This window comes from Tiliqua scincoides, chromosome 2, assembly GCF_035046505.1.
Source record: "Tiliqua scincoides isolate rTilSci1 chromosome 2, rTilSci1.hap2, whole genome shotgun sequence".
NCBI classification, from domain to species: Eukaryota; Metazoa; Chordata; class Lepidosauria; order Squamata; family Scincidae; genus Tiliqua; species Tiliqua scincoides.
The window spans coordinates 132956745-132972268 of NC_089822.1; the positions used below are offsets into that span (position 1 = coordinate 132956745).

At 45.8% G+C, this 15524-nt stretch overlaps 1 protein-coding gene across 5 annotated transcripts in view; it reads right to left on the reverse strand.

The window, feature by feature from the left end:
* The window catches only part of FMNL3 (formin like 3), a 106230-nt gene extending 100008 nt beyond the window's left edge, over positions 1–6222 (reverse strand). For all 5 annotated transcript variants that reach the window (XM_066615729.1, XM_066615727.1, XM_066615728.1 and 2 more), the window contains exon 1: positions 6005–6222. In XM_066615729.1, the coding sequence (XP_066471826.1) occupies positions 6005–6121 (117 nt within the window). In that variant the 5' untranslated portion in view covers positions 6122–6222. The remainder of the gene's footprint in view (positions 1–6004) is intronic.
* Positions 6223–15524: the final 9302 nt, after the last annotated feature.

Here is a 15524-nt window from a genome sequence, read left to right on the forward strand (position 1 = left end):
CAAAAGTATGAGCCTTGAGTTTTTATCAACTATTGAAGGGGATATTTCCTCTTCAGTTAGATGTATGAGTGAAGCTAGGCTTTGCACATTTCATGATCATTCAGGGAACTTCCCCTGCTTCTGTTAACGTGCATTACTACCATTTTCAAGTTGCACCTCTCCCATTTTTAAATATCACCACACGCTCTCCAGCTACTGAAGGGGAAGACACTCTCTCTGATTGTCTACCTTGGATGTTAGATAGACCCAGGTGCAATCTTATAATAGCATGGTTGATGAGAGTCTTGGCAGTGTGCAACACACATATACATTACCTGCCCAGGTGTCCCACTGCTATTTCATTCATTGCCCTCCCTCTCTAGTCACTAGTGAAGATGGTATAGTTGGGAAAAGCCTCATCAGTGTCACATTGTTCTTTTAAGTACCACTAGTGCACATACATGACCTTTTGAAGAAAGAGAAGGGAAAACAAAATACTCCTAATCTGATCGTGTTCACAGGAGACCAGAAGAAAAAAGGGCAGTATCAAAAATCGCTATTTCACTAGGGTCTGGTCATGCAAAAGGAGGAAAAATCAGGTAAGGGAACTACAGGAGACATGTTCCTGTATGGGAAAGAGGTTAAAAAAGAAGTGTTGGGCATAGGATGAAAAAATATGCTTTAAATATAAAGCATTTGTTCATGGGAGAAAAAAAAATACAGAAAGGCTGAAATGCAATTGTAAAAGCACCTTGCTACGTTATCATCTATCTGTTTAAAACCCAACCAGCGAACATGCATTTAAAACTGGAATTCTGTCTTTCACATATGTACACCAACAACAAAGCTCATTAAATGGCACTTGTGAAATTAGCCTTCTATAAAGCCAGCATTTACTAAATACTACTGCATGTCAGCTCTCAGCATCCAGTAATGTAGTAATTTGTGAACCAGCCCTTATGGCTAAGACAATGCAGCTCAGTTGAACGTGTGTGAGTAGTGCCTGACAGAAGCTACAGAGGCTTCTTAAGGCCAAATACCCTACAGGCAGTATGTCCCTGTTATTGTATGGATTATTTTTTTTTCCTTTTTAAAAACTCACATAGCCACAGGAAGGATCAGGACAGTGGTTTGTGGGGAAAGAGTACCTAACCCTTTCCCATCACTTTGCAGACCCATCTCTGGAGATGCCAAGGCAAGCTCAAGTTCTCCTGGCACCTGAGACAATGTGTCACATGTCACCACCACACTTTGGAGGGTCCCTTACCACTTCAAATACTTCGACTTCAGTTGCTCTTCCTTCTACACCCAGGGTTCAAAAAAGGTAGAGAACAGAGTGGAAAAAGGAACTCTGAGACAGAGCACTCACCTCTCCTCCTTACTTACTCTTCTGCTCTATTATCCTCTTTTCCTTTTCCAACTCAGGGAGGGGGGAGAGAAGCAGAGGTGGGCAGAAGCAGGTGGGAGGGGGTCCCACTAGCTAGGGAAGCTCTTATTCATCACAAAACAGAAGTTTCCACTATGGAAGTTTCCCTCTTACCATCTACCAGGCCAACCTCCAAACATTGCTGTGTACCATTAGTAGTGGTAGGCCAGTAGTAGTGCAGGGCTTTGCCTCAGGGCCCTGGGCAACCAGAATTGCTGGCCCTAATAATAACTTAGGAGGCATAATATTTGTCAGGAATATGGCACGGAAGGAAATAATCTGAGTAACCTATGCAAATTTTTTTAAATGCAAATTCAAAATGAGACAAAAGACATGCTATATAATTTCTCTAGTCAAATAGCTAAACAAACTGATGATGAGAGAGAGTGGGATTAGAGCATACAAGTCCAACAATTAAGTGGCAAGTGTGAATAAGAAGTTCAGAGAAGGTTTTAAAACATGTTATTGGTTCAGTTACAGTGCAACTGCATGCACATCTATTCAGAAGTAAGCACCTTTAAATTCAATGGGACTTGCTCCTAACCTTGCTCCCAGGGATGTATTGACTGCAACCTTAACCTGTGGCACTGCCAACAGATGTCATGGTAGTTGAAGTATTGTGTTAGATGGCCAGTTGATCCAACCAAGAATTCTTATGGTCTTAAATATTTTTTTCATCCTCATGAGTCGGAGTAACACTTTGCAACATGATGTGGGGAAAGGCCAGGATCAGACTAAAAGACATGGATCCTTTGTGAAGAACTATATTCTGGAGGACAACATGAGCATGCTCTGTAATGCTCTCTCTCTCTTCCACTAATACTATCACACTGAAGCAGGGATACACAGGCATGCACAGAGACATGCCTCTGTCCTCCAAACCTGTAACTCATAACTGCTGTGATGCAAGGCAGCACATATGGCTATCCAGCTTGACAAGTGGAAAGGCTACTAACATTTCTCATTGCACTGCAGCTGAAAGCATGGTCTATTTGTCCTATATTGTAAATTTAGAGAATAACCACCATGCTCTGACCACTGCTTTTCCAAAGCCCCACAATACCTATGGAAAGCAGAAGCAGACATTAGGGAATGAAGCTGCCCTCTGCTCCAGATCAGGAGACCTTAACTGGAGATCACATCAGCTGCATTGGGCCTGGAATGGAAGAGGATTAATGGTAGCACTGTGGCATACTGTTGGCAAATATGAACCTAACCAACAGCTAGAGTGGCTCTCAAATTGCACCACAGAAAAAGCTCCAGTTTGTGTCATTCTCTATAATGTACTGAACATAATGCGCAAACCTGCCCTGGGGCAGGCAAAAAGTACATTTGCTTAAGAAATGAATCATTGGTACCAGAATGACTGCTGCTGTGAACATGAAAAGGATTTCTTCTTCAGGCCTTTGGCCTGAAGACTTTCACAGCTGCGTAGGGATGTGGTACTCCGCATTTAAAAAAAAGTTTTTACAATTCTGCACCCAGATGATCCAAGTTCTGCCCCAGAAAACAGATGAATTACATGTCCAATAAATATATTATGCACAATTTCTCCTATTGCACGTAATTTTACCATTTTTACTCATTTTTTATTTTGGTTTTGCAACTAATGCAAAAGGGAAAAGAACTACAATGGCACACAGAAGATTTTCACTGGAAAATACAGATAGCCCTCTGCTTCTGAGATGTCAGTAGACATGATCCACACACTTGCAAAAAAATCTTCACAACCATAAGAGCCAGAAACGTGCTCTTCAAAAAACAAACAAAAAAAAAAAACCACCTGCCTGAAATTCACAGGTTTCTCTGTGGTTTTTCTGTAGTGAAATGGAGCATTGCTTACAAATTTCCCCAAAGACCAGAACCACTACCAAGAGAGATCAGTCTTATTCCCATCTGCCTGCCAGTTCACAGGAAGCTACACTAGCAGAGCCTGGCAGTTTGTAAATCAGATAAATGCACTCCCAATAAACACTGCTAACAACCTAGTATCACATGCGCAACACTACAACCACCCCACAAATCTGAGGGCAACTGGAACTTTGAAAGAGCAGAGCATGTTACAGAGTGAATAGGAACTATGTGTCACATGCTGTCAGCTTCCTGTCATTCTGACATCGCTGGAGTGGAATTTAAAAAAGAAGAAAATCATACTTTCCACAACCAAGAAAAAAAAGCCCCAGAAATCCCCCCAAGCATAGTACAACAAGCATCTCTTACAGCTCATCCACAGTATGAGAGTCTAAACATTCCCATCTGTCAGAATATTGTTTTATTTAAAAAAATCCCTGGACTGGCAGAGAATTCTCCTAGAGGGAAAACCACAGGGCATTGCTCAACTTTGCAAAGAGCACGAGGACTTCAGAAAAGCATCACTGGGCCCAAGACAGGTGGTTAAATGACTATGTGAATAGCATAAACTAGGACTCTAAAGGTAATCAAGCACCTCTACCTTTCAATAGCCTGTTTAAAGACCATGCAGAATAATGGGATCAAATTCTGGACTGCACCACTGGAGCACAGCTTAGAGTGGAAAGGGCTTACTTTTGAAAGCTGTCCTGTATAAAAAGCTAAACGCACATGGTAAACTAGCACATCAAAGGGTCGGGTTTAGCATATTCCTTTCTCAGATGCTGGGGACTTTGTACACAGTGAGCTTACAAAATCATGACACATACATACACTCATGTGCAGTCTGGTACAGTCCAGCATTCTACCACCTCATCTGCGCGATGTGCAGATTGGCTCAGACTCTGTCTGACTTCCACAAACACCACGACGAACTACACGTGTCTTCCTTGTCACCTCTGAAGGCCGCTCTCAGCTCTTCATATCCTATATCTTCAGGAATATTCTTTTGGAATGAATTCTGCCACATCTGAGCCGCCATCACAATCCTGAATATGGATTAGGACTAGTCTAGGGGGGGGGGATAGACATGCAAGTTCATTAACACAAAAAGGAGGGTAGCAGCAACCTGCTAGGGATCTACCACATGGGAATACAAACTGAGAATTTAGGAGGTATCCAAGAATATCTGGGAGTTACCTAAAATTCAGCTGAGAAGTGGAAAGGTTAACCCACTGGAGTAAAAAATCAAAGAGGATCTGTGCCTGAGTGAAGTGAATAAGACCATCTCCTAAAGAAGAAAGATCTGACTATCACTTTAGTTGGGAATCACCTATGTGATAAGGATCAGAGGATGGAGACAGATGCGGAAGGAGAATGAACCCTAGCTCCCTAGCCTATAATCTATCTTGGACAGAATAGTGGGATATACAGTTGAGATTTCAAGATAAAACTGTTGGACAAAAGATCTACCCTAGACACTACCCTAGATAGACACTAGGTTCTAGACCAAAAGTTAGTAGGATCTACGACACCCATTTTCAACCACTGTGCCATGGCACACTGGTGTGCTACGAGTGGTTCACAGGTGTGCCACAGGAATTTGGGGGAATGTCATTTATTAATAGGGCCAATGGGATATGTGAGCCTCCCCACTGGCAGCATGGTGTGCCTTGTCAATTGTTAAAAACCTGATGGTGTGCCTTGACCATTTTAGTGCCTTGTCAGTGTGCTATGAAAAAATAAGGTTGAAAATCACTGATCTTGGATGACAAGGTAAAACTAATCCTATGTTCCCATACCTTGAGGAGGCCTCTGTGACAGCCCCACCACCACAGGATGCAGTGCATGCCCCATTGGCACAGCTGCACCAGTACTGGAAAATTGGATAGGATTGGGCTCTCAGTGACTGCCCCTCGACCAAGGGGTGCAGAGCATGCCTCATTGGCACAGCTACACCAGCACTGGAAAATTGGATAGTACTGGGCCTTAAAAAGGGCTTGGATTATGAGAGATTTGCTTCAAAGCCCAGAGAAGGGGGTGCCCAATGACACATGAGAGCAGCTCAGGGCTATAGATGAAATGAGCAGATCTTTTGGAATGAAAGGAGTGAAGTGGATCTGCTGGAAAGAACTGCTAGGGATCTTGCAGAACATGAAGGGGAGAGTTATTGAACTAGATCAGCAAAGGGGAATCTAGGTGGCAGAAGAATCGCCTGGGGACCAGGATAAGGAATGATCCAGATGGAGAAGACCTGCAGAAGACCAAACGGAGATTATGGATGCAGCCCCCAAGTATCGTGGATGAAAAGCGACCAGAATGGTGTCCCACATCTGATGAGGCCATAAAAAGTGCCTGGAAAAGTTGAGCACGACGGAGGGAGGGAGGGAGGGAGGGAAGGAGGGAGCCCAATCCTAGGCATCTCTACTCAGAAGAAAGCCCCATTATAGTCTATGGGACTTACTCCCCGGAAAGTGTGGACAGGATTGCAGCCCCAGAACCCAATCCTTTGCATGTCTGCTCAGAAGTCCCATTACAGTCAGTGGGGTTTACTCCCAGGAAAGTGGACAGGATTGCAGCCCGAGGCACCCCAGCTGCACCCATGGAGAAGGTGGGCAGGAGGGAAGCCTCCAATCGTGGGGCTCAGTTGGGACTTTTCACTGGCAGGTTTGCAGTAATCCACTCTCATGGGGGGGGAGGAATCCACCCAGTGATCGGGCGGGGGAGAGAAAGGGAAAGGGAGTCGCTCACCAGCACCAGCGCGAATCTCTCCTCCAGCTCCCCCTGATCCGGCATGGGCACCTTCCCCGGCGGGGGCGGCAGCAGCCCGGACCCCCCGCCGGGCTCCCCGCTCTCCGTGTTCCCCATCCCCGGCCCAGGCGGCTCCCGGGGCGGCGGGGGCGGCTCAGCCCTCCTTGGGTGCCCGTAGAAAGAGCGGAGCCGCCGAGGCTAGGCGGCGGCTGCCTCCCAGTCCCTCCCTCGTTGCCCGGCCTGGGACAGGACGGGACTGGCGGGACCGCCCCCGGCACCGCCCGCCCCAAAGCATCGCCCGCCCAGCGGCCAGAAAGTAAGAGGGGCTCCCTCCTTCTTTTCCCCTCCCCAAGATGTGCCACTGCGCCCCCCCATCTCTTGGAGCACATGTGGGTCCCCCGATGAGTGTCGCCCAAAATGGTCTCTCCATTCATTCACACTCACACGCACCTCCCAAGGCTGCAGTGCACACTTTTCTTGGGGTGGAGGGAAGACCCCGTCAGGGGGGTTGACTTCTGAGTAAACATCTATAGACGCCTTCTGCTAACTCAGGGCACAAGCCTTTGCATGTCTACTCAGAGGTAAGTGCTATTGTGTTCCATGGGACTTACTCCCAGGAAAATATGGATGGGATCTCTCTCTCTCTCTCTCTCTCTCTCTCACACACACACACACACACACACACAGACACGTCAATCCTGCAATCCTAATTGGGGAAAAGCCCTTCTGGACTCGGTGGAGCCTTACTTCCGAGTAAACAGGCACTGGATTGGGTGGGTTGGGAAAGCTAGGAGCCTGGAAAACTCAGAGCACTGAACAACATCGTGTGCACCAGGAGGGATTAATCTGTGTGGCCAACTTGAAAAAGAAGACGCACGAAGATCTCTGCAATCCCCCGGTGCTTTGCAGCCCAATCCTAAACAGGTCTACACAAAAGTAAGTCCTATTGCGTTACATGGTGCTTGCTCCCAGGAAAGTGTGCTTAGGATTGTCGTTTTAGGCTGCAATCCTATGCACACTTTCCTAAGAGTAAGCCCTATTGAGGACAGTGAGACTTACTTCTGAGTAGACAAGCATAGGCTTGTGCTGTCTCGGACAAAGCGCGAGGCTATTCCCAGGCTCTCCCGAAAAGAAAGGGGAGATGAGTCCGCAGTAAGCGTGGCTGAACATCTCCGCGTCCTGCCTTTCCTTGAGCTAGGGAAGAAAAAGCTCCCACATTCTTGGGAGTGAGGCAAGAAAAACAGCCCAAGTCTATGCGTGTCTACTCAGAAGTAAGTCCCATTGAGTTCAAAGGGGCTGACTCCCAGGAAAAGCATGCCTAGGATTGCAGTCAAGTCTCCTTATGCACGCCCACCGCTGGAGCCTATGCATGTTTACTTAGAAGTAAATCCCAGCCATTTCTACGGGACTTCCCCTCGTGCGCCTAGGACTACAGCCTCACTTGGGCCACCATCCTATCCACACTTTCCTGAGGGTAAGCCCCATTGATTATAATGGAGCTTCCTTCTGAGTAGACATGCCTAGGCTTGGGCTCTTGGTAGATCCGGTTCAAATCGCTAGGGCTGGCTTCCTTCCGAGCAAACGTGGCGAGGATCTACCGACTAAACCTCGAGGCTGCGATCCTCCAGGGCATGTTTGCTGGGAAGCAATTCTATGGGGCTGGCATCCAAGTGGATGCGCTTCGGAGCGGGGTGCAAGCGGAGGAGTTCTCTCCGTGGTGGGATGAGGGACAAGAACAGGCAGGGCCTCGGGAAGCCGCCTCTCTCCACCCCACCCCCCAATCTTCACCTCCCCCTGCACGCAGTGAGTCAAGCTGAAGACACAAAGGGAGCCCTTACCCAGCCCAGCCCACTCCCAGGCGCCTACCGCGCTCTGCGTGGAGAGCAACTGCTGCCCTCCCATGGAGGAGCTCGGGAAAGGCATCGCTCTGGAATCTGGTATTCTAGAGCTGCTTAGTCCTGCTCAGTTCTAGAGCAGCCTCTCTCAGCCTTTGCCCTTTGCTGTACCACTGCACATGGTCCACCTATTCCAAGTACCACCAGAAGTAACTGGTGATGACGTCATCGCCAGTTAGTTCTGGGTTGGGAGGTCTGATGTGATGTGACAAACACCAGTAAGAGGCTCAGGGTGGACAGTGCCCAAGTCAGTGGGGTGCATGACTCAGCTTTTTCAAGTGCAGAAAAGCATGCTTTGGAACCTCCTACAACTGTTTGTTGTGTCATGTTCCTAGTCTTACTCTCCTGCAGGAGCAGTCCAGGGGTGCTGCAAGTACCGCCAGACACCACCTCAAGTATTACTGGTAGTACCCATACCACTGGTTGAGGAACACTGTGCTAGAGCTGTGCTTGTTTTGACTCTTCTGTTTTTGTTAAACAGGAAGCTGCCTTGGGCACCCCACATAGTGGAGGTAGGGAAGGCAGAATCTAAATCCTTTAAATAAATAAATGCTTGCTAATTCAAAAGTATCAGGATGTTGTAGTGGTTCAGGGTTTGGTCTTGAGACCAGGGATGTGCCCAAGTCACAGCACCTGAGTCAGTGAGGTGCATGAGTTCAGTTCCCATGAGTTGCAAAAAAGTGTACTTTCACAGCTCGAGTTGAGTCTGCACAGCCCCATCCCTGCTTGAGACCTGGAAGATTCAGGTTCAAATCTCCAGTTCAGCCACGAAGCTTCTTGGTGATCTTGAGCCAGTCACCCTCTCTCAGCCTCATCTATTTCAAAGGGTTGTTTTGCCCTCACACGGAGGAGAGGAACTTATGTACACCATCCTGATCTCCTTGGAGGAAGGGCAATATAAAAATACAAAAAATAAATAATTTCAGAAAGGCAGGAGGTGGAGCAGGCTTGCAGCCAGGCTTTTTGACAAGTGAAATAAAAAGTCATAGTTAGCTATCTTTCCATACCAGTCTCATCTTTTCCTATTCTCAAACTGCTGTATTTTTTAACACTCAGAACTTGTCAGTGTGACAAATAGGTGTTTGAAAACAAAGTACACTTGTTCTTTGTTGCAGCTTAGCAAGCAGTGTTGTAGTGGTAAATCATAAAGTGTAGCAGCTCATCATAACACTCTATTAAGCCATTCCTCATTAAGACCATTGGAAAAAAGTCAACTTCAAATTCTTAACTAGAAAGTTTTTTTTTCTCCTACCATTTATTTCTACATTGAACATATTATACTTCATTTAAAGATGTTGCTCATTTCATCCCAGTCTTTTGGAATGGGTTGCAATAGGTTAAAACCAAATACATAAGCATTCAGATTAGAAGTAGGATTTAAAAATACCCCAAATTAACATAAAAGTGTATCAGAATGCTAACTTCTGCATACTTCATCTGAAGTAAGTCCCACTATGTTCAAAAGGATTTATTCCCAGGTAAATTTGCAAAGCCTTAATGTAATAAGCTACATACTGTTTCTCAGACAGGTCTTGGAAGAGACTATGGCCTAAATATTAACACAAGCCCCTAGGCAAATTTCTCAGTTTGCCTCCTGCTGAGCCTGATGCTTTTTCTCAGTTCAGGTCTTTTACAAAAAGTTTCAAAGGCAGTACCTGAGGGCTCCTGTTGATGGCATCATTGTTCCTGCTGTAGGAAACACTCTTTCATAGGGGAATTGTATGGGGAAAGAGGAGTCTCTGCTACCAGGACTCAGGGTTTGCATTGTCTTCTCTCTGTGACTCTTGGGCTCTGGGGAGTGGGGGTGGACAACACTTTTCATTCCAAATCTTTTTGTTCACTGCTGCAGAGCTGTTTGTAGAAAACACTTGGGGAGGAGAGGCAGGGCAGCATGACCACAGATACACTGAAGGCTTCTGCACAGTGATTGCCTGCAGTGATGTGAAGAGCATGGTGTCTGTTTATAGGTGGTTGGGCTTCCCGTGCAACCCAGTGATTGGTCCCTACAGTGTCCTCTGATTCATCATACTGTGCCAGCATTAAATAACCTGCTGCAGTCTGAAAGGTATTTCATGACAGTGTGTGTGAGTAACATAAAGAGAGTTAAACTCCAGCTACTAGAATTCCTAGCTGTTCTTAGCCCCTTCAAATGCCCTTCAAGGTGGTAAAGCAGGGTATCAATTTAGTAAATAAATAAATTATATGCTTTCGTCCCCTTGCTGCCTATGCCACAGTAGCTCCAGCAATTGGAAGCATTGTGGCATCCTTGAGTCAGGCAGGTTGTGTGTTAATGTCATGGGACAGTGTAAAAACCCTTAGGATAACCGAAATATCTTGCCTCTATCCAGGGTTTATGACCAGACTATACCTTCCTCAAAGAAGCAGCATGCAGAACAATAAGGCGAGATTTTAGTGGACTCCATTCCCCATCAACACTCACAACAGTCAAATGGTAAAGTTTAGGAATTTATTTAAAAGGATATAGACCATTAAGGTTATATCTCATTCAGGCAAGACATAATAAAGCCTATAGATATTTAACAAAGACATGAAAATTTAAAAAAACCCTAAAACTGCTACACTTACTAACTTGACTCTTACAGGGCATAAGCCTTCCTGAGTATAGGAAAAGCAGTAGTGTTCACCTATATTTAGTGAAGAGACAGAACCATACTAGAAGGCAGAATGACCTGAAGATACTCCCCCAGGCTTCCAAACTAATACACCAGCCCTCCCAGGTGTCTTTTATGCCTGTAAGGCACTGATCAGCCAGTCACGAGGCCTGAATCTTCTGGCAGTGTGCTACAATACCAAAAGGTACTAGGAAACAAACTCTCCAGATCACTAATACCCTCATAGCTGTACTAAATTTCCAATAGCACAGCTGTGGGTTGTTATTGGGATACCACCCATGTATTGTCAGGGTTTCCACAGATGCTAGTTGTGTTACCAGGTGGTCTTCACCTCTGTGGAGTTGTATGGATTCCTGTATGCCCAACCCCTTTTGTGTTCGATGGGCTTACCACAATCCTATCCAACTTTCCAGCACCAATGCAGCTGTGCCAATGGGGTATGTGTAGCATCCTACGATAGCAGGGCAGTCACGGAAGCCTCCTCAAGGTCAGGGAACATTTGTTCTCTTACCTCCTGACTGTATTGCGGCTGCATCGGTCCTGGAAAGTTGGATAGGATTGGGCTGTTAGGATGTTACTATCATTGGTCGGACATTGGTTGATGAAGCAGAGATGCAAGAGCAAGTTGGGCACACAATGCACCATCAGATTACAATTCTGGGAGCACTTACTTGGGAGTAAGCCTCACTTAGGCTTTGCTGCTAACCACCCATGACTAAGATCCCTAGAACAAATAAGGCTTCCTTGGGAGACCCCTTTCAGATTAACAGAGAGCCCCAAGATATAACTGAGTGGGTGGGTCCCCCTTTGAAACTAGACAGTAGCAGAGCATGATAGTTTGGGAGGCATGACAAGCCTCCTCCCTCCCAAATGAACTTACACCACACAAGTAAAAATAACAGAAGTTTATTAGAAGGCTGAAGAATCAAAATAATGGATTTTTTTAAAAAGCAAGGGATGAAAGTGTGGCAAATGTGTGGGGGGGGGTAGTGGTGGTGGGAGGAAGTAGTAAGTGTAACAAACGTGTTAAAAGATAAACTGAAAATAAGATGAATCCTGAGCTCTGCTGAGTACTTTTTCTATCCTAGTTACATTCTTTCATGGCTTAGGTCCCTACACTCATGGAATGAGTGAACCTTCTGTGAAGAAGCAGCTACTTTTAACCATGGACTGGAGCAATACACCTCAGCATCCTTGTGTGTGACCTTAGAAAACCTAGGAAATAATTAACACCCAGTTGGATGATTTATATAGCATGGGCATCCTTGCCAGCCACTTGACGCTGCCAGGGCAGGGGGTTTAGATGCCCAATCAACTGGCATAGGAAAATTCTAGCAGGTGGACTGTCTGGGACCTGTCATTCATGAGGAAGCCAGATGAGAAAACAGCGAATCCCCTAAGCTTAGGGGGGAGCATGTCTGCTTAGCCATGCAGGATTTCTTCCATGGCATTGATTTCAAGGGGTTTCAGAGAATCATCCCAGGACAATGACAACTGCAGCAGGATGTTTTAGCAGTCTTTTTAGGATGCTGAAATATCACAGAAGCCTCTGGTAGCCTAAATGGGTTCAAAATGGAGGGATGTGCAAAAACTAGGGGAAAAGTCAGATCTTCACCACAATTGGAGTCTTTGCTGAGAGATAGCCCTGAATCTGCTGTGGCAGATTAACTAGTGATACCTTAAAGATGGACATGCATTTGTTAGACTTTAAGGCAGGGGTTTCAAATTTGTTTCATACAATGGGCCGAACAGCATTCATTATACCTGATGAGGGTCGGAAGTAATGCAATTAAACAGGAACTGATGTCATTAAGCAGGTGATGACCAGAAGTAAGCACTTTTTTCTCACTTAGGAACTCATCAGCTGCAAATGACAGAAGAGATCTGTTGCAATGCAATGCTGCTTGGGAAGCACCCAGGGTTTAGAACCTTGGTGCCTGAAGAAGAGTGCTAAAAGCAGAAGCACTCTGAGGGTTTGAAAGTTAGAACTCCAGCAGCAAGGAATAAAAGCAATAAGAACATAAGAACAGCCCCACTGGATCAGGCCATAGGCCCATCTAGTCCAGCTTCCTGTATCTCACAGCGGCCCACCAAATGCCCCAGGGAGCACCCCAGATAACAAGAGACCTCATCCTGGTGCCCTCCCTTGCATCTGGCATTCTGACATAACCCATGAGAGACAATGAGAGACACAGCAGGCATTCAGAGGGTTGATGCAGTGAGAGCTAAGCCGGAAGTAGGACGGTATGAGATTGAGAGAGAAGTCCGCTCTCCCGACTAGCTTCCTCAGACTTTTATTCATTCTCAAAGCACATGATGACACTTAGGGAAAATTACTGAAGGTTGCTGAAATCTGCACTGCTAAGAAACCTGCTGGATCTGGCTTGACCGCAATACACATTCCTAGATATGCACTTCTTCATAACATCCTCTGTTTACAGGCTCTGGGTGAAGTCTCAGCAACTGGCCCACTCTGGTGTGCCCGAGTGGGGGGGGGCAGCAGGTTTGCCTGCCTACCTACCGGTTGCCATGTTGCCAAGGCTAAGCCCAGTGCCTGTGTAGATAACCACTACAAGATCATATGCAAATATTCATATTGATCAGATTTTCAAAATATGGGAAAACCCCACTATCAATTGAGCTGCCCTTTCAGCAGTGTTGCTACTGCCATCATTTTGTAGCTCAGCAGCTGAGACAGACAAGCCACCTCCTCAACAAGAGGTGCTGTGCAGTGTCACCTCTGCAGAAGGGGCGATGCTGAAAGGGCAGCCCATCTGATAATTGGGCTCTCCCTGTGTCTCAGGAGCTTCTCCCTTCTTCACACCCTCTTGGTCTGCCTCTTTCCCTGTACTCCTTAGGCCTTCTTCCATCTCTCCCTCCCAGAGCACCAGCAGACGTGGCACTGGGAGAGCCTGATTATCACGTGGGCCACCCTTTCAGCAGTGATGCCTCAGCAGAAGTGGCTCTGCTGAAAGGGTGGGCTGCATGATAATTGGGCTCTCTCAGCAGCTTCCTTTCAGCAGTGCTGTTTCTGCTGATGCATCACTTCAAAGCTCACCAGCTGAGAGTGGCTGATGGTGCTGCAGGGAGTGCCCAACTATCACACAGGCCAGATAAAGAGGTTCCACAGGCTGTATCCCACCCACAGGCCTTATGTTTGATGCCCCTGCTTCAAGGTGTCTCAAGACCTTTCAATTTTATTGCTATTAACTACAAACTAGGCTCAAGTGTGATTGGGCTCATTCAACATCTGGTAATGTCATGGGTTGCAATGCAGTGGATACAGTTCTTTTGCAAAGCCATGCAAAAGAAGCCTAGAATAGTAGAAGGAATGGCATTGAAATCCAACCTATATACAGTGAGAAAGAATGAAAGACCGCTGCCTTCCATATATTCCAGCCCATCCTCTTAGGTCATCTGAGGGGGCTTCCTCTTCTACAAGTGCTGCCTCTGTCTGAAGTGGCAGCACTGGGGTAAGCCTTCTCTGTAGTGATGCCACAACTATTGAATTCCCTTCCAGGAGAATTGAGAACTACTCCCTCATGGCTTTTCGGTGAGAAGGCTTTTCCATGAGGCCTCAAAACATACCTTTCTTGTCTGGCATTTGATTGCTGAGTAGATATTGCCCTCTGGGCCTCTGAAATATTAAAGCTGCAATTCTATCCACACTTACTTAGGAGTAAGCCCCATTGACTATAATGAGACTTCCTTCTGAGTAGACATGCATAGGATTGGGATCTAAGTAGCTTGACTGACTCCCTATGACTGCAGTCCTATCCACACATACCTGGGAGTAAACCCCATTGACTATAATGGGACTTACTTCTGAGTAGACATGCATAGAACGGGGCTCTAATTTGCTCCCTAATGGCTCAATGATATGCGTTAGGTCTTGTTTTGTTTTTTTGTTTTATGTTTCCCTGTATAATGTTAAAATTAATGTTTTTAATGCTTTGTTTTAATGTTTTTGTCTTCTTACCTGTTATGATACATTGTATTTTTATTATGTAGCTTTGTAAGCCGCCTTGGACATTTGTTTTGGCATAGGAAAGGGAGATATAAAGTTCTATAATAATAATAATAATAATAACAAAATATTTTTTATTTTAATATAATATAATTGTATTATATTATAATATTCCATATTATACAGGTTGAGTTTCGTTATTCGCCAGGGTTCTGTTCCCAGAACTCAGGTAGATGGCAAAAATTGCATTAAAGCAAATCCATTTAAAAAACAATGTCCTTTTGCTAGGCCATTTAAAAACAATAGCCTTGCTTGCCTTTGTGATTTCAGACAGAGGCATTAGGCAGGCAATCCATCAGTCGGTCTCTCTGCAGCATTTAGGGCCCAATCCTATCCAATTTTCCAGTGCCAGTGCAGCCATGCCAGTGGGGCATGCACTGCACCTTGTGTTAGGGCAGCATTCACAGCTGTTCCCTGACCTCAAGGCTATGGAGTTTGGGCCTCTTCAGCCTAGAAAAGAGGCGCCTGAGGGGGAACATGATTGAGACATACAAAATTCTGCAGGGGGTGGACAGAGTGGATAGAGAGATACTCTTTACACTCTCACATAACACCAGAACCAGGGGACATCCACTCAAATTGAGTGCTGGGAGAGTTAGAACAAACAAAAGAAAATATTTCTTTACTCAGCATGTGGTTGGTCTGTAGAACTACTTGCCACAGGATGTGGTGATGGCATCTGGCCTGGATGCCTTTAAAAGGGGATTGGACAAGTTTCTGGAGGAAAAATCCATTACGGGTTACAAGCCATGCTGTGTATGTGCAACCTCTTGATTTTAGAAATGGGCTATGTCAGAAGGCCAGATGCAAGGGAGGGCACCAGAATGAGGTCTCTTGTTATCTGGTGTGCTCCCTGGGGCATTTGGTGGGCCGCTGTGAGATACAGGAAGCTGGACTAGATGGGCCTATGGCCTGATCTAGTTGTACATATATAAATATATACAATATATATACAAACACAAATC